Here is an 18,983-nt window from a genome sequence, read left to right as displayed (position 1 = left end):
GTAAATCCTATAGGGTTTCTTTCTATAGTAAATCCTATAGGGTTTCTTTCTATAGTAAATCCTATAGGGTTTCTTTCTATAGTAAATCCTATAGGATTTGATTTAGTAGGCCTATAGGATTTACTATAGTAGGCCTATAGGATTTACTCTAGTAGGCCTATAGGATTTACTATAGTAGGCCTATATGATTTACTATAGTAGGTCTATAGGATTTTCTAGTCATTTTCAGGCCCAATGACAAGGACAGATGGGATTCAATTTAGTAGAACCTGTGTCTACGTCAGTTCTTTCCACAGCAATCACATCAGACTTTACCCTTGTGATGAAACCCTTTCCCATCAGTTTCCAAGGAAAGTTACTGTATTTGACTGCCAATATCCTTCTGTAAGTCCGTGCTATTGGCCTCTGCCAAACATCGCAGACAAAGGACAGTCTGAACATTGTGATATGCCATGCTGCCCTCTACAGGACCCTGTTATCAGTGTCATTCATTCAGGAACAGTGAAACGTCAGTAGCCTGACTAGGATTCCTCTCCTTGTTTCCTTCCCTTCATCCACGCTAGTGCGAAAGAGCTGTGGAACTATGACCAACTGGGTTCGAACTCGAGGCTGTCTGCAACACAAGATAGTGTTAGCCAACTGAGCTAAAGCAAAGGTAGGGAACTACCTCTGCTACAAATAGGCTTTCTTCCATAGGTTTCCACATCAGTGACAGAATATAGCAGCCAACCCCTTTCTCTGAACATGAAAGACTTGACAACCCTGCAATACCTCCTATCAACATGCATACATCAGTTACTCAAAATAACCTGGAATGGTTTGCCAGAGACACAGTAAATACGAAGGTGCGTGTCTTTTAATGTAGACTATAGCTGTCGGGGGAGTTAATATGAGTGTGCGGGTATTCTAATATAAACTATAGCTGTCGGGGGGGAGCAGATGACAAATGTCCCCTTGTCAAGCGGTCTGTCACAACAATTCATTATTCTGGAGTTCCATGTTCAGCCTGTAATTGGTGCTATGCTTCATTTATGACAGCGTTCTGAGAGGTGTATCTATATGTATTTCCCCTCGCCAGTCCTCTCGGTATGTTAGTTTTAATTGGACTGCGGAGATGCTTATTCACTTCATCAATAACAAAGGCTCCTCTGTAATGATGAGGAATATCCAGACTGAATTCCAACAAAGACTTACTTCACTGATCCTTGAATTAACATTAAAGATGGTATGCATTTAGCAACAATACACAGTAACCCTACACTGCAGGCTAATGGCATCTTTCCTTGTCTTCACAGTTGTGAGGTATCTTTGATACAAAATTGGCTTGTTAGGCTTAAGTAAGTACCGCCAACCATGCATTGTTAAAAATGATTGGGTTAAATTAAGTCAGCACCGCCATACTGAAATGTTAAAACTGTGATTAACTATAAAATATCAAAAATAAAGTTGCACACTCCATGTATAAACTCCCAGCAATTTAATGGGTATTTACCAACGTTTTGGCATCACTGTGCCTTCCACAGGGTCGGAGGAAGGCACAGTGATGCCAAAAATGTTGGTAAATACCCATTAAATTGCTGGGAGTTTATACATAGAGTGTGCGACTTTATATTGATAGTTTATTGGCCGTTAGTCAGCACCTCCACGCAAACCATTATTCTGGGTGTGCGCCAGCTCATGTTTAAAAAAAAAAAAAACTTTGATTAACATGAGTCAACTCACGTTACCTATTTGTGTAATTCAAAGCTTTTCAATTAGTCAGGACGTATAAACGTATAGAAAAAAAAATCCTAAAATGCTCAACAAATGGATGAATTTAGATACAATCTGAAATATTTAGACGTTTAGATCTTAAATTAAAACGCCACAGCAGGAAATCAATTGCAATATGTATCTGATATGTTAAGATTTGTCTAAATGGGCCCCTTCGGATATGTCAATCAAATGTATAAAAAAAAAAAGTGTAAAAAAAAAGGGCTTTATAAATACATCTGCTGATGTCACAAAGTGCTGTACAGAAACACAAACCTAAAAACCCCAACAGCAAGCAATGCATATGTAGAAGCACAGTGGCTAGGAAAAAGGCCACGAATAGGAAGAAACCTAGAGAGGACCAGGCTATGAGGGGTGGCCGTCTTCTCTTCTGGTGTGCCGGGTGGAGATTATACAGAACATGGCCAAGATGTTCAAATGTTCATAAATAACCAGCATGGTCAATATAATAATCACAGTGGGTTGTCAAGGGTGCAGCAAGTCAGCACCTCAGGAGTAAATGTCAGTTGGCCTTTTCATAGCCGATCATTAAGAGTACTCTACCGCTCCTGCTGTCTCTAGAGAGTTGAAAACAGCAGGTCTGGGACAGGTAGCACGTCCGGTGAACAGGTCAGGGTTCCATAGCCGCAGGCAGAACAGTTGAAACTGGAGCAGCAGCGGGTGGACTGGGGACAGCAAGGATTCATCAGGCCAGGTAGTCCTGATGCATGGTCCTAGTGTTCAGGTCCTCTGAGAGAAGAGAGAAAATAATTAGAGAGAGCATACTTTAAATTCACACAGMACACCYGATAAGACAGGAGAAATACTCCAGATATAACAGACTGACCCTAGTCCCCCGACACATAAACTATTGCAACATAAATCCTGGAGGATGAGAAAAAATGTATGTTTGCCATTTCATAGCAGGCCTACATGTTGGAACAGTAGGCTACAATAGTTCAACAATGTCATGAAAAAATTTATATATACTTGGTAAGCTATCTTTTAAGATGACATACCACACTACTGCCAGACCAAATAAGATGACTCACATAAAATATTGATATATTCTTCCAATACCACAAAGCCCTGTTCCATAGCTGTTCCTCCCCTCACCCAAACTGGCTACATCAGGTTAGAGTAAATATAGAAACAGGTCTGTTTGAATCAAGGTTTATAATAGTGTCAAACAAGCACGATTTATTTCCACCCTTCCCTTGAAGTGAAAGCCATGTGATGGAGGCCTTGCACTCACCTGTTCGATCACGTCTAATCAGTGATCACGTCAAGGACGGGAGGAAGAACGGAGGCACTTTTATGGAACGTGAATGACTCATGTGTAGGTCCCAGAATAGAGCCAACATTGCCATCTAGTGGTCATTTGGGAGAAAACAATGTATAGACCACGTCCTTATTGTGTTCCTGACAAATATAATTTATAATTCTCTACCCAGACGTTGTAAAGGATTAAGTCACAATTCTGTATGTTCTTTTAGGTGCACCAAAGACATGACTTACCCAATGGACTACTGGAAAATGTTTTAAATCGAAATTGCTGGCTCAATAACTTCTTCCTAAAGATAATTGTGTTGGAGGGTGGTTATTAAAAGAACACATTGGAAAGCCAAACATCAGAAGTGGAGGGTGAGAGATGGACAAGGAGACAGAGGAGGAGAGGACCTGCAAGGCTAGAGTAGTATTCTTAACTAACAGCTGTATATGAATGGCTAATGGGGCAGCACTGATGCTTTGCTTCACCTCACCCAGGGGAGTGGGCACCCAGGGGAGCGGGCCACACAGGGGAGCGGGCCACACAGGGGAGCGGGCCACACAGGGGAGCGGGCCACCCAGGGGAGCGGGGCACCCAGGGGAGCGGGGCACCCAGGGGAGCTGGGCACCCAGGGGAGCTGGGCACCCAGGGGAGCTGGGCACACAGGGGAGCTGGGCACACAGGGGAGTGGGGGAACCCAGGGGAGAGGGAAGTGGGAAAACCCAGGGGAGCGGGGAACCCAGGGGAGCGGGAAACCAGGGAGAGGGAAGCGGGAACCAGGGAGAGGGAAGCCAGGGGAGCGGACAACCAGGGGAGTGGGGCACCGGGGAGAGGAAGCAAAGGGGAGAGGGAAGCGGGAACCAGGGGAGAGGGAAGCGGGAACCAGGGGAGAGGGAAGCGGACAACCCAGGGGAGAGGGAAGCGGACAACCCAGGGGAGCGGGCAAACCAGGGGAGCGGGGCACCAGGGGAGAGGGAAGCGGACAACCCAGGGGAGCGGGCAAACCCAGGGGAGCGGGGCACCAGGGGAAGAGGGAAGCGGGAACCCAGGGGAGGGGAAGCGGGAACCCAGGGGAGAGGAAGCGGGAACCAAGGAGAGGGAACGGGAACCCCGGGGAGAGGGAAGCGGGAACCAAGGGAGAGGGAACCCAAGAAGAGGGAAAGCGGGAACCAGGGGAGAGGAAGCGGGAACCAGGGGAGAGGGAAGCGGGAACCAGGGGAGAGGGAAGCGGGAACCCAGGGGAGAGGAAGCGGGAACCCAGGGGAAGAGGGAAGCGGGAACCCAGGGGAGAGGGAAGCGGGAACCCAGGGGAGAGGGAAGCGGGAACCAGGGAGAGGAAGCGGGAACCCAGGGGAGGAGGGGAAGCGGGAACCAGGGGAGAGGGAAGCGGGACCCAGGGAGAGGGAAGCGGGAACCCAGGGGAGGAAGCGAACCAGGGAAGGGGAAGGGGGAAACCCCAGGGGAGAGGGAAGCGGGAACCCAGGGAGAGGGAAGCGGAACCCAGGGAGAGGGAAAGCGGGAACCCAGGGGAGAGGGAAGCGGAACCCAGGGAGAGGGAAGCGGGAACCCAGGGGAGAGGGAAGCGGGAACCCAGGGAGAGGGAGCGGAACCCGAGGAGAGGAGCGGAACCCAGGGAGAGGGAAGCGGAACCCAGGGGAGAGGGAAGCGGGAACCAGGGAGAGGAAGCGGGAACCCAGGGGGAGGGAAGGGAACCCAGGGAGAGGGAACCCAGGAAGAGGAAGCGGGAAACCCAGGGGAGAGGAAGCGGGAACCCAGGGGAGAGGGAAGCGGAACCCAGGGAGAGGAAGCGGAACCCAGGGAGAGGAAGCGGAACCCAGGGGAGAGGAAGCGGAACCCAGGGAGAGGGAAGCGGAACCCAGGGAGAGGGAGCCAGGGGAGCAGGAACGCCAGGGAGTGGGCACCAGGGGAGGGGAACGGGAACCAGGGGAGCGGCACAGCTGCCAGTGTGTCCACGCATCATTACTCTGAATAAATACATCTTCATTCTAGGCCATAATTCAGTATAAAAAAAACAAACAAATGGTACTCAGAAAAAGTTTTAAGAGATATATCTTTATTTACAGTAGAACATCCATAATACAGAAGCTTCTTGTTGATGGAGACTATGACTATTATTTGAGAGTTTAGGAAAGAAAACCAAGCGCTCTCTGCATATGCAAGTGCGATTATTGGTGAAGAGAGTAGAAACGCATGGGATGTTCCAGCTCTGGGTCAAACGTGTGCAATGGCTTATTCAACAGAATTATTTAGAGACGAACGCTTATATCAACATAACGTTTTATATATATATATATATATAAATTACCCCCCTATCCCCTTACAGAAGATATCTATAACCTTAAAATAAAGAAAATACATGGCAGACAAAACCATGGACAAAAAAGATGCAATTCCTCTCTAATGTATTCCCCGCAAGCGCACGCAAAGAAAAAGAAAACAAAGCACCACAACAAGGCTGTCTGGAGAAACGTCACAACAAGGCTTAGTCTGGAGAAACGTCACAACAAGGCTTAGTCTGGAGTAACTTCACAACAAGGCTTAGTCTGGAGAAACGTCACAACAAGGCTTAGTCTGGAGTAACTTCACAACAAGGCTGTCTGGAGAAACGTCACAACAAGGCTCAGTCAGGAGTAACGACAGGGTGTATATGAAAAAAAAAGGGACAAAAAAACTGTTTGGGTTCCGAATTCAGACCGTGAGGTGGGTTAGAAAAGTGTGAGATGTTTCTTCTGGTTTGTAAGTGCAATGTGTTTAACTGCTTTTCCCTAGATGTAAGAGCAGGAGTTTTTCCACCCAGGTTATTTGCGAGCTACTGGTTGGTGCAGGCTTTGGCTCCAACCCATCACTAATGCACCTGATTCTACTAAGCAACTAATCAGGGCCGTGACGATCTGAATTATCTGGTGTGTCAGTGAAGGGCAGAAGGGAGACCCAACACCACCACTAGCTCTCCAGGACCACCTAGTGTAGAGGATGAGATGTGTGTGTGAGTCCTTCAGTAGATGAACTCTCCAGGAACCTCTTGGAGGGCGCTGAAGGGCTCCTCAAACTTGAAGCGTTTGGAGATGGCCTTCTGGTCGGGGGCCATGACCTCCTTGTCTGTTGACTGGCGGCARTGGCCCAGTGTGTAGGCCGCCATCACGATCAGCTCCTCCGTTTCGGGGCCTTCCTCCTCCTCACCCCTGATGTGGCTCTCGGGGTTGGCTGGCTCAGAGGTGCACTTGGTGGGGCTTATAGTCTCTTTCACCTCTACTGTCGCCTCGGCTTCCCTTTTCTCTTTTGGCTGGAGCCACTGGTGCTGCAGGCACTCCTCAGCTGTGGCACGGTTCCTGTTGGGAGAAAGGACTGTGTGAGGCCAGGGAATCATTGGAAACTTTTACCTCCATATTCACCTTCTCCAATGGCTTGGTTGGTTTGACCAAGCATAGCACTTTCAACACAAAGGATGTGGATTTGATTCCCCAAGGGGCCTATCCTACTGTATATAGACTAGATGTTTGTGGTCTGGCAGTCTACATTGTATAATAATAGTGAAGACATCAAAACTATGAAATAACAAATATGGAATCATGTAGTAACCAAAAAAYGTGTTAAACAAATCAAAATACATTTTAGATTTGAGATTATTCAAAGTAGCCACCCTTCACCTTGATTACAGCTTTGCACACTCTTGGCATTCTCTCAACCACCTTCATGAGGTAGTCACCTGGAATGCATTTCAATAAACAGGTGTGCCTTGTTAAAAGTTAATTTGTGGAATTTCTTTCCTTAATGCGTTTGGGCCAATCAGTTGTGTTGTTACAAGGTAGGAATGGTATACAGAATAAAATACCATGTCCATATTATGTCAAGAACAGCTCGCAAAGAGAAATTACAGTCCGTCATTACGTTAAGATATGAAGGGCAGTCAATCCGGAACATTTCAAGAACTTTGAACGTTTCTTCAAGTGCAGTCACAAAAACCATCAAGCGCTATGATGAAACTGGCTCTCATGAGGACCGCCACAGGAAAGGACGACCCAGAGTTACCTCTGCTGCAGAGGATAAGTTCATTCGAGTGACCAGCCTCAGATATCGGCAATTAACTGCACCTCAGATTGCAGCCCAAATAAATGCTTCATGGAGTTCAATTTCCGACACATCTCAACATCGACTGTTCAGAGGAGACTGCGTGAAATCAGGCCTTCATGGTCGAATTGCTGCAAATAAACCACTACTAAAGGACACCAATAAGAAGAAGATCGGTGTAAATCTGTCCTTTGGTCTGATGAGTCCAAATGTGAGATTTTTGGTTCCAACCGCCATGTCTTTGTGAAACGCATATTAGGTGAACAGATGCTCTCTGCATGTGTGGTTCTCACCGTGAAGCATGGAGGAGGTGGTGTGATGGTGCTTTGCTGGTGACACTGTCAGTGATTTATTTAGAATTCAAGGCACACTTAACCAGCATAGCTACCACAGCGATATTCCATCCCATCTGGTTTGCGCTTAGTGGGACTATCATTTGTTTTTCAACAGGACAATGACCGAACTCACCTCCAGGCTGTGTAAGGGCTATTTGATCAAGAAGGAGAGTGATGGAGACGTGCTGCATCAGATGACCTGGCCTCCACAATCACCCGCCTCAACCCAATTGAGATGGTTTGGGATGAGTTGGACCGCAGAGTGAAGGAATAGCAGCCAACAAGCATATGTGGGAACTCCTTCAAGACTGTTCTTCTAGGGCCTCCCGGGTGGCGCAGTGGTCTAGGGCACTGCATCGCAGTGCTAGCTGCGCCACCAGAGTCTCTGGGTTCGCACCCAGGCTCTGTTGCAGCCGGCCACGACCGGGAGGTCCGTGGGGCGACGCACAATTGGCCAAGCGTCGTCCAGGTTAGGCCGGTAGGGATATCCTTGTCTCATCGCGCTCCAGCGACTCCTGTGGTGGGCCGGGCGCAGTGCGCGCTAACCAAGGGGGCCGGGTGCACGGTGTTTCCTCCGACACATTGGTGCGGCTGGCTTCCGGGTCGGAGGCGCGCTGTGTTAAGAAGCAGTGCGGCTTGGTTGGGTTGTGCTTCGGAGGACGCATGGCTTTCGACCTTCGTCTCTCCCGAGCCCGTACGGGAGTTGTAGCGATGAGACAAGATAGTAATTACTAGCGATTGGATACCACGAAAATTGGGGAGAAAGGGGATAAAAATAAAAATAAAGACTGTTCTTCGTTTTGCTCTACAACCCCCACTAGCCCAACAGGACTCGTCTAAAGGTACACATGAATGGTAGTACGGAGGTCGTTTTGTGCCAACAAAAATAAGGGGTTAAATGTGTATCTCTTAGATATAGGACAGACACTTCAAAACCTTATTCCTTATGACATTTTTTGACTGCCTTTTTTGCATTTATGAATGTGTTATTCAATGCGTTTCTTTGGGCTATAGTAGTAAATACCTAAAATTCTGAATTCTAAATCAAATAGCTAAATGATCCAATGTATGACCTTCTTAAAACAATTCCATATGTCAGCTTAGAACCCCCTCCCCTGCACCCTCCAATGACCACATTACTCACTGGGGTTCTTTGACGAGCAGGAGCTTGATGAAGGCGATGGCGGCCTGGTCTACATGCTCCAGCTCGTCCTCCTGGTAACTGACGTTGATCTGGGAGATGTTGAGGAAGGTCTCCTGCTTGTCCTCCCCCAGGAAGGGAGAGGTACCGGTCAGCATCACATAGGTCAGCACCCCAATACTCCTGGCAGATACATACAATGACAAACAATTAGACAGATATATATACACACTACATGACCAAAAGTAGGTGGACACCTGCTCATCGAAAATCTCATTCCAGAATCATGGGCATTAATATAAAGTTGGTCCTCCCCTTTGCTGCTATAACAGCCTCCACTCTTCCGGGAAGGCTTTCCACTAGATGTTGGAACATTGCTGCGGAGAGCATTCGTGAGGTCAGTGATGTTGGGCGACTAGGCCAGGCTCACAGTCGGTGTTCCAATTCATCCAAAAGGTTTTCGATGGGGTTGAGGTCAGGGCTCTGTGCAGGCCAGTCAAGTTATTCCACACCAATCTCGACAAACCATTGTCATGCTGAAACAGGAAAGGGCCTTCCCTAAACTGTTGCCACAAAGTTGGAAGCACAGAATCGTCTAGAATGTCATTGTAATCTGTAGGGTTAAGATTTCCCTTCACTGGAACTAAGGGGCCCGAACCATGAAAAACAGCCCCAGACCATTATTCCTCGTCCACCAAACTTTACAGTTGGCACTAGGAATTTGGGCAGGTAGCGTTCTCCTGGCATCCGCCAAACCCAGATTCGTCTGTCGGACTGCCAGTGGGTGAAGTGTGAATCGTTCACTCCAGAGAACGCATTTCCACTGCTCCAGAGTCCAATGGCCACAAGCTTTACACCACTCCAGCCGACGCTTGGCATTGAGCATGGTGATCTTAGTCTTGTGTGCGACTGCTCGGCCATGGAAACCCCTTTCATGAAGCTCCCGACGAACAGTTCTTGTGCTGACGTTGCTTCCAGAGACAGTTTGGAACTCAGTAGTGAGTGTTACAACCGAGGACAGACGACTTTAACACGCTACGCACTTCAGCACTTGGTGGTCCCGATCTGTGAGCTTGTGTGGCCTACCACTCCGCGGTTGAGCCGTTGTTGCTCCTAGACATTTCCACTTCACTATAACAGCACTTACAGTTGACCGGGGCAGCTCTATAGGGGCAGAAATGTGACAAACTGACTTGTTGGAAAGGTGGCATCCTATCCCGGTGCCACGTTGACATTCACTGAACTCTTCAGTACGGGCCATTCTACTGCCAATGTTTGTCTATGGAGATTGCATGGATGTGTGCTTGATTTTATACACCTGTCACCAACGGGTGTGGCTATAATAGCCAAATCCACAAATTTGTAGCGGTGTCCACATAGTTTTGTATATATAGTGTATATACAGCCACTGGAAATGAGCTGAATAATTTCTCATTAATAAATAAACTCATTATCATTTTAGGGAATGGTTCTGTTTTCTTACACGTGTGAAGTTTTCCATTGTATCTCTCTCTGTCTCAAAGAAGCTATTGGATAAAACAATCACAAGCCATAACACATACTGTTGAACTAAGACAGTGGTTCTCAATCCTCTCTTCAACGTTTCACAATGTTGTTGTAGCTCTGAACTAGCTCACCMMATTGATCTAGTCAAAGGCTTGATGATGAGTTGACCAGTTGAATCAGGTGTGCTAGCTCTGGAATAGATGAAGTACCCGGAATGGCTGAGGGTCCCCGAGGAGAGGTTTGAGAACCTCTGCACCAAGTTACTGTGTGCTAGCTCTCAAACACATGGAATGGCTGAGGGTCCCGAGGAGAGGTTTGAGAACCTCTGCACTAAGTTACTGTGTGCTAGCTCTCAACCAAGAATGGCTGAGGGTCCCGAGGAGAAGGTTTGAGAACCCTGCACCAAGTTACTGTGTGCTAGCTTCAACACATGGAATGGCTGAGCGTCCCAGGAGAGGTTTGAGAACCACTGCACTAAGTTACATGTGTGCTAGCTCAAACACATGGAATGGCTGAGGGCCCGAGGAAGGTTTGAAGAACCTGCACAAGTTACTGTGTGCTAGCTCTCAACACATGGAATGGCTGAGGGTCCCGAGGAGAGGTTTGAGAAACCCTGCACAAGTTACTGTGTGCTAGCTCTCAAACACATGGAATGGCTGAGGGTCCCGAGGAGAGGTTTGAGAACCCTGCACAAGTTACTGTGTGCTAGCTCTCAAACACATGGTGGCTGAGGGTCCCGAGGAGAGTTTGAGAACCTCTGCAGCAAGTTACTGTGTGCTAGCTCTCAAACACATGGAATGGCTGAGGGTCCCGAGGAGAGGTTTGAGAACCTCTGCACTAAGTTACTGTGTGCTAGCTCTCAAACACATGGAATGGCTGAGGGTCCCGAGGAGAGGTTTGAGAACCTCTGCACTAAGTTACTGTGTGCTAGCTCTCAAAACACATGGAATGGCTGAGGGTCCCGAGGAGAGTTTTGAGAACTCTGCACTAAGTTACTGTGTCTACTCTCAAACACATGGAATGGCTGAGGTCCCGAGGAGAGGTTTTGAGAACCTCTGCACTAAGTTACTGTGTGCTAGCTCTCAAACACATGGAATGGCTGAGGGTCCCGAGGAGAGGTTTGAGAACCTCTGCACTAAGTTACTGTGTGCTAGCTCTCAAACACATGGAATGGCTGAGGGTCCCGAGGAGAGTTTTGAGAACCTCTGCACTAAGTTACTGTGTGCTTCTCTCAACACATGGAATGGCTGAGGGTCCCGAGGAGAGGTTTGAGAACCTCTGCACTAAGTTACCGTGTGCTAGCTCTCAAACACATGGAATGGCTGAGGGTCCCGAGGAGAGGTTTGAGAACTCTGCACTAAGTTACTGTGTGCTAGCTCTCAACACATGGAATGGCTGAGGGTCCCGAGGAGAGTTTTGAGAACCTCTGCACTAAGTTACTGTGTGCTACTCTCAACACATGGAATGGCTGAGGGTCCTCGAGGAGATGTTTTGAGAACCTCTGCACTAAGTTACGGCGTGAACGGTCACTTACCTACATTCTGTTGCTGTGCTAATCTGGTTCGTAATCAAGGATTTCTGGAGCTGCAAAAGACAAAATGACTTATTAACTGAAAGACTTGGAGTGACGCATATGGTCATATACAACATGGCCGCTGGTCAGGTCAGAGGTTGTGTGTCCGCTGCTCTACTCACCCACATACTCCGGGGTCCCCATGATCTCTCTGAGTCCTGACTGCTGCTCACCATCTGGACAGACCAAAGTCCACATCTTAATGTTCCAGAGGAGCATCGCAGGTAACAGAATATCTGGGGCTGGAGAAAAGAAGCAGCGTGCCAGCAGCATTAGAGTGGAGGTCTAGTGGGGCTAACTGGACAGCAGCATTAGAGAGGAGGTCTAGTGGGGCTAACTGGACAGCAGCATTAGAGAGGAGGTCTAGTGGGGCTAACTGGACAGCAGCATTAGAGAGGAGGTCTAGTGGGGCTAACTGGACAGCAGCATTAGAGAGGAGGTCTAGTGGGGCTAACTGGACAGCAGCATTAGAGAGGAGGTCTAGTGGGGCTAACTGGACAGCAGCATTAGAGAGGAGGTCTAGTGGGACTAACTGGACAGCAGCATTAGAGAGGAGGTCTAGTGGGGCTAACTGGACAGCAGCATTAGAGAGGAGGTCTAGTGGGGCTAACTGAACAGCAGCATTAGAGAGGAGGTCTAGTGGGGCTAACTGGACAGCAGCATTAGAGAGGAGGTCTAGTGGGGCTAACTGGACAGCAGCTTTAGAGAGGGAGGTCTAGTGGGGCTAACTGGACAGCAGCATTAGAGAGGATCGTCTAGTGGGGACTAACTGGACAGCAGCATTAGAGAGAGTCTAGTGGGACTAACTGGACAGCAGCATTAGAGTGGAGGTCTAGTGGGGCTAACTGGACAGCAGCATTAGAGAGGAGGTCTAGTGGGGCTAACTGGACAGCAGCAATTAGAGAGGAGGTCTAGTGGGACAACTGGACAGCAGCATTAGAGAGGAGGTCTAGTGGGGACTAACTGGACAGCAGCATTAAGAGGAGGTTCTAGTGGGGCTAACTGGACAGCACATTAGAGAGGAGGTCTAGTGGGGCTAACTGGACAGCAGCAGTTAGAGAGGAGGTCTAGTGGGCTAACTGGACAGCAGCATTAGAGAGGAGGTCTAGTGGGGCTACTGGACAGCAGCATTAGAGAGGAGGTCTAGTGGGGCTAACTGGACAGCAGCATTAGAGAGGAGGTCTAGGGGGCTAACTGGACAGCAGCATTAGAGAGGAGGTCTAGTGGGGCTAACTGGACAGCAGCATTAGAGAGGAGGTCTAGGGGGCTAACTGGACAGCAGCATTAGAGAGGAGGTCTAGTGGGGCTAACTGGACAGCAGCATTAGAGAGGAGGTCTAGTGGGGCTAACTGGACAGCAGCATTAGAGAGGAGGTCTAGTGGGGACTAACTGGACAGCAGCATTAGAGAGGAGGTCTAGTGGGGCTAACTGGACAGCAGCATTAGAGAGGAGGTCTAGTGGGGCTAACTGGCACAGCAGCATTAGAGAGGAGGTCTAGTGGGGCTAACTGGACAGCAGCATTAGAGAGGAGGTCTAGTGGGGACTAACTGGACAAGCAGCATTAGAGAGGATTGGTCTAGTGGGGCTAACTGGGCAAGCAGCATTAGAGAGGCTTCTAGTGGGACTAACTGGACAGCAGCATTAGAGAGGAGGTCTAGTGGGGCTAACTGGACAGCAGCATTAGAGAGGATTAGTGGGGCTAACTGGACAGCAGCATTAGAGAGGAGGTCTAGTGGGACTAACCTGGGACATGCAGCCCATTACGAGAGGTAGGTTCTAGTGGCGGACTCACCTGGACAGCAGCATTAGACGAGGAGGGTCTAGTGGGGCTAAACTGCGAGCGCAGACATTAGAGAGGTTAGCTAGTGGGGCAACTGGACCAGCAGCATTAGAGAGGAGTCTACTGGGTTAGCTAAAATGGACCAGTAGCAATTAGAGAGGAGGTCTAGTGGGACTAACTTGCATGTATGTTTGGTAGAGGATCTAAACCACGGTATTAAAGCTTGCCTCCATCTTAAAGAGATATGTTGGCCTACTTAGCAATGGCTCAACAAACTACTTCAACTCCTTACAAACTGCAGGCAGAGACAACACAATGGTATCCATGAGTTTATCTGACTTAATGCTCAAAAATGTGGACCTCTTGAACATCTAGAGAGTATATATTTCAGATAACTGGCTTTTTCTGGCCACACAATGTCTTTTGAACAAAGGAATCGACCCCCCCTGAATGTTTTAATCGCGGCGTGGCCCTTCAAGCCAAAATGTTCCCCCCCGTTCTAACATACATATAGAAGTGAACGTTGATAAAGGTTGGACCCAGGAAGAGCAGCTGCTGGGGATCCTAATAAAATAAGGTAAAGCCTCTATCGGGGGTCGGGGACTGACCTTGATGTCCAGTGCACCACGTTGTTCTGTGGAGGAAGGAGACTCCTCTAGGATCTGTCTCAACACCCTCTTAACGTCCTCCTCTATGAAGGCCTCGTCCCTCTCCGCTACAACACTGGTTCAAAGACTCCCCTCCGGCCGCACTGGTGGACACATTCAGACTGGTTAAAGATCTCCCCTCGCGCAGCACTGTGGACACATTCAGCCTGGTTAAAGATCTCCCCTCCGGCCGCACTGTGGACACATTCAGACTGGTTAAAGATCTCCCCTCCGGCCGCACTGTGGACACATTCAGACTGGTTAAAGATCTCCCCTCCGGCAGCACTGTGGACACATTCAGACTGGTTAAAGATCTGCCCTCCGGCAGCACTGTGGACACATTCAGACTGGTTAAAGATCTCCCCTCCGGCAGCACTGTGGACACATTCAGACTGGTTAAAGATCTGCCCCGGCAGCACTGTGGACACATCAGACTGGTTAAAGATCTGCCCTCCGGCAGCACTGTGGACACATTCAGACTGGTTAAAGATCTGCCCTCCGGCAGCACTGTGGACACACATTGACTGGTTAAAGATCTGCCCTCCGCAGCACTGTGGACACACATTGACTGGATAAAGATCTCATCTGTCTGATTTGTCAGGCTTGCTATCTGCTGGTGTGCATTGGAAGACGTAAGTACAAAACACATCTCTGCATTGAAGTCACATACACCTCAAGTTACAAAAACATTCTGCAATTGAAGTCACATAGACCTCAAGTACAAAACACATCTCTGCATTGAAGTCACATAGACCTCGAGTACAAAACACATCTCTGCATTGAAGTCACATAGACCGAGTACAAAACACATCTCTGCATTGAAGTCACAGACGTCGAGTAAAAACACATCTCTGCATTGAAGTCATAGCCTCAAGTACAAAACACATCTCTGCATTGAAGTCATAGACTCAAGTACAAAACACATCTCTGCATTGAAGTCACATAGACTCGAGTACAAAACACTCTCTGCATTGAAGTCACATAGACCTCGAGTACAAAACACATCTCGCATTGAAGTCACTAGACCTGAGTACAAAACATCTCTGCATTGAAGTCAACATAGACCTCGAGTACAAAAACACATCTCTGCATTGAAGTCATAGACCTCAAGTACAAAACACATCTCTGCATTGAAGTCATAGACCTCAAGTACAAAACACATCTCTGCATTGAAGTCACAGACTCGAGTACAAAACACATCTCTGCATTGAAGTCACATAGACCTCGAGTACAAAAAACCATCTCTGCATTGAAGTCATAGACCTCAAGTACAAAACACATCTCTGCATTGAAGTCATAGACCTCAAGTACAAACACATCTTGCATTGAAGTCATAGACCTCGAGTAAAAAACACATCTCTGCATTGAAGTCACATAGACCTCGAGTACAAAACACATCTCTGCATTGAAGTCACATAGACCTCGAGTACAAAACACATCTCTGCATTGAAGTCACATAGACCTCAGTACAAAACACATTCTGCATTGAAGTCACATAGACCTCAAGTAAACACGATAACACATCCATCAAACATTACATGTACAAACAGTCAAACTTTTTGCATTTCACTACTCTGTCTCGGTCCATAGTGTCTTGACCTAGAGCAGTGTTTGCTGTGTTGTGTGGGAGTCTAGGATAACCTGTCCTGATTGATGACTGTGTGAGTGCTGTGTTTCTCCTGACTGGTGGTTAGGGTTAATGCTGCCTTACAGCTAGCGTAACCGGTGTACGCTAGGACTGGTGTTTCTCCTGACTGGTGGTCAGGGTTAATGCTGCCTTACAGCTAGCGTAACCGGTGTACACTAGGACTGTGTTTCCCTGACTGGTGGTCAGGGTTAATGCTGCCTTACAGCTAGCATAACCGGTGTACACTAGGACTGGTGTTTCTCCTGACTGGTGGTCAGGGTTAATGCTGCCTTACAGCTAGCGTAACCGGTGTACAGTAGGATGTGTTTCTCCTGACTGGTGGTCAGGGTTATGCTGCCTTACAGCTAGCGTAACCGGTGTACACTAGGACTGTGTTTCTCCTGACTGGTGGTCAGGGTTAATGCTGCCTTACAGCTAGCGTAACCGGTGTACACTAGGACTGTGTTTCTCCTGACTGGTGGTCTGGTTAATGCTGCCTTACAGCTAGCGTAACCGGTGTACACTAGGACTGTGTTTCTCCTGACTGGTGGTCAGGGTTAATGCTGCCTTACAGCTAGCGTAACCGGTGTACACTAGGACTGTGTTTCTCCTGACTGGTGGTCAGGGTTAATGCTGCCTTACAGCTAGCGTAACCGGTGTACACTAGGACTGTGTTTCTCCCTGACTGGTGGTCAGGGTTAATGCTGCCTTACAGCTAGCGTAACCGGTGAGCGCTAGTAGCGTTTCAATCGGTGTCGTCATCGCTCTGAGACCTTGTTTCCCTTGCTCTGGAGCGATAGGTAACGATGCTTGGTGGGAGGCCGTTGCTGATGTGTTCAGAGGTTCCCTGGTTGGAGCCCAGGATGGGGCGAGGAGAGGGACGGAAGCATTACTGTTATACTAGTGTATACATGTGTTCAGAGGTTCCCTGGTTGGAGCCCAGGATGGGGCGAGGAGAGGGACGGAAGCATTACTGTTATACTAGGTCTGGACTGTAGCTTTAGGTATACAATGATGTATGATAAATAGTGCATTCAGAAAGTATTCAGACCCCTTCACGTTTTGTTACTTTACAGCCTTGTTCTAAAATGGATTAAATAAATGTTTCCCTCATCAGTCTACAAACACAATACCCCATTATGACAAGGCAAAAACAGGTTTTTAGAAATTTTTATTTAAATAAGTATTCAGACCCTTTGCTATGAGACTCTAAATTAAATTCAGGAGCATCCCGTTTCCATTGATCATCCTTGAGATGTTTCTACAACTTGGAGTCCACCTGTGCTAAATTCAAATGATTGGACATGATTTGGAAAGGCACACACAAGTCTATATAAGGTCCCACAGTTGACAGTGTATTTCAGAGCAAAAACCAAGCCACGAAGGAATTGTCCGTAGAGCTCAGAGACAGTATTGTGTCGAGGCACAGATCTGGGGAAGGGTACAACAAATGTCTGCTGCATTTAAGGTACCCTAGAACACAGTTGCCTCCATCCATCTTAAATGGAAGAAGTTTGGAACCACCAAGACTCTTCCTAGAGCTGGCCGCCCGGCAAAACTGAGCAATTGGGGGAGAAGGGCCTTGGTCAGGGAGGTGACCAAGAACCCAAATGGTCACTCTGACAGAGCTCCAGAGTTCTTCTGTGGAGATGGGAGAACTTTCCAGAAGGACAACCATCTCTGCAGCACTCCACCAATCAGGCCTTTGTGGTAGAGTGGCCAGACGGAAGCCACTCCTCAGTAAAAGGCACATGATAGCCAGCTTGGAGTTTGACAAAAGACTCTCAGACCATGAGAAACAAGATTCTCTGGTCTGATGAAACCAAGATTGAACTCTCTGGCCTGAAAGCCAAGCGTCAAGTCTGGAGGAAACCTGGCACCATCCCTATGGTGAAGCCTGGAGGTGGCAGAATCATCCTGTACAGGGTTGTTTTTCAGCAGCAGGGTCTGGGAGACTAGTCAGGATCAAGGCAAAGTTGAATGGAGCAAAGTACAGAGAGATCCTTGATGAAAACCTACTCCAGAGCGCTCAGGACCTCAGACTGGGGCAAAGGTTCACCTTCCAACAGGACAACAACTCCAAGCACACAGCCAAGACAATGCAGGAGTGGCTTCGGGACAAGTCTCTGAATGTCCTTGAGTGGCCCAGCCAGAGCCCGGACTTGAACCCAATCAAACATCTCTGGAGAGACCTGANGCAGGAGTGGCTTCGGGACAAGTCTCTGAATGTCCTTGAGTGGCCCAGCCAGAGCCCGGACTTGAACCCAATCAAACATCTCTGGAGAGACCTGACAATCCTGACCCACCATTTGGGCAAAGAAACTGCCCCAATTACTTTAAAGCTTAACAAAAATATACAACTCTGAATGTTTTAAATGTTAGCCGCTTGGTACCAAAACAACAGAGCTAATTCTGTTTAAACTGAAGACCAGTATAAGGCGGGACAGCAGACACGTCCAACTGGCAGAGAAAAGTCATTAGACAATACGGCACAGAACCAAAACGCTTCCCGGTGGCCGGGGCTTTTGGGGACAGTTTCTCAGAGCGTCGCTGTCTCTCTGTATTATCCACAGACACTGAGGGCTCAAAATGGTTCCTCTGTTATCAGGGCCAGTAATTATAGCCAGTTGGGCCTCTAACCACTGAGTGCACCAGGGTCGAGAGGGAATAGAAATCTGGCAGATTCATAACTAGGTCATTGCTGTTTTGGATGATGAGAGCACGGCTGGCCAGTCGTTACACTACTGTGGTGTGGTACTGTAGGGCCGAGTGTTCAACGCCCTTCTAATCTGAGGGCACGTACACGCACCACACTCATGAACTGTTAATGCCAAGATGTCACACACACACCAACATCACATGAGCAAAACAAGTTCTTGGAATTTCTACGATTTAGAAATAGCTTTTAGTGCAGCAGGTTGGCCTCAATAACTGCATAAGGGGCCAGAGAACAAGATGCTCTGCCTTGTCTAGAAGTGTTGGAATTAGACAGCCAACAGTGTAACAGGGATCCACTTTTATCTGTCCTATCTTTTATGACCTGGTGACAGTCAGTGGGTGACCGGGCGACAGTCAGTGGGTGACCGGGCGACAGTCAGTGGGTGACAGTCAGTGGGCGACAGTCAGTGGGTGACCGGGCGACAGTCAGTAGGTGACAGTCAGTAGGTGACAGTCAGTAGGTGACAGTCAGTAGGTGACCAGGTGACAGTCAGTAGGTGACCAGGTGACAGTCAGTAGGTGACCAGGTGACAGTCAGTAGGTGA

The 18,983-nt window shown here is 48.2% G+C and overlaps 2 protein-coding genes across 2 annotated transcripts in view; one reads left to right on the top strand and one right to left on the bottom strand.

Annotated features, from left to right (window-relative positions):
- The first annotated feature begins 3,475 nt into the window (after window positions 1-3,475).
- LOC139028724 (uncharacterized) lies at window positions 3,476-5,011 on the top strand. Its single transcript, XM_070446782.1, has one exon. It carries the CDS (start codon window positions 3,476-3,478, stop codon window positions 5,009-5,011), a length of 1,536 nt encoding a protein of 511 aa, XP_070302883.1.
- Window positions 5,012-5,501: 490 nt separating this feature from the next.
- Window positions 5,502-18,983, bottom strand: part of LOC111972978 (serine/threonine-protein kinase 17A) — a 54,766-nt gene continuing 41,284 nt past the window's right edge. Inside the window, 8 exon segments of the mRNA XM_070446781.1 lie at window positions 5,502-6,372; window positions 8,591-8,770; window positions 11,628-11,650; window positions 11,652-11,677; window positions 11,789-11,842; window positions 13,410-13,500; window positions 14,055-14,161; window positions 14,299-14,333. Of these exon segments, the coding sequence (XP_070302882.1) occupies window positions 6,039-6,372; window positions 8,591-8,770; window positions 11,628-11,650; window positions 11,652-11,677; window positions 11,789-11,842; window positions 13,410-13,500; window positions 14,055-14,161; window positions 14,299-14,333 (850 nt within the window). The 3' untranslated portion in view covers window positions 5,502-6,038.

Source organism: Salvelinus sp. IW2-2015, linkage group LG14 (genome assembly GCF_002910315.2).
Source record: "Salvelinus sp. IW2-2015 linkage group LG14, ASM291031v2, whole genome shotgun sequence".
NCBI classification, from domain to species: domain Eukaryota; kingdom Metazoa; phylum Chordata; class Actinopteri; order Salmoniformes; family Salmonidae; genus Salvelinus; species Salvelinus sp. IW2-2015.
Note: the sequence above shows the minus strand (reverse complement) of the source record. Positions and strands in the feature narration are given on the sequence as shown.

Coding starts and splice junctions, on each gene's coding strand:
- LOC139028724 (XM_070446782.1), top strand. CDS start 3,476: ATGGCTAATGGGGCAGCACTGATGCTTTGCTTCACCTCACCCAGGGGA.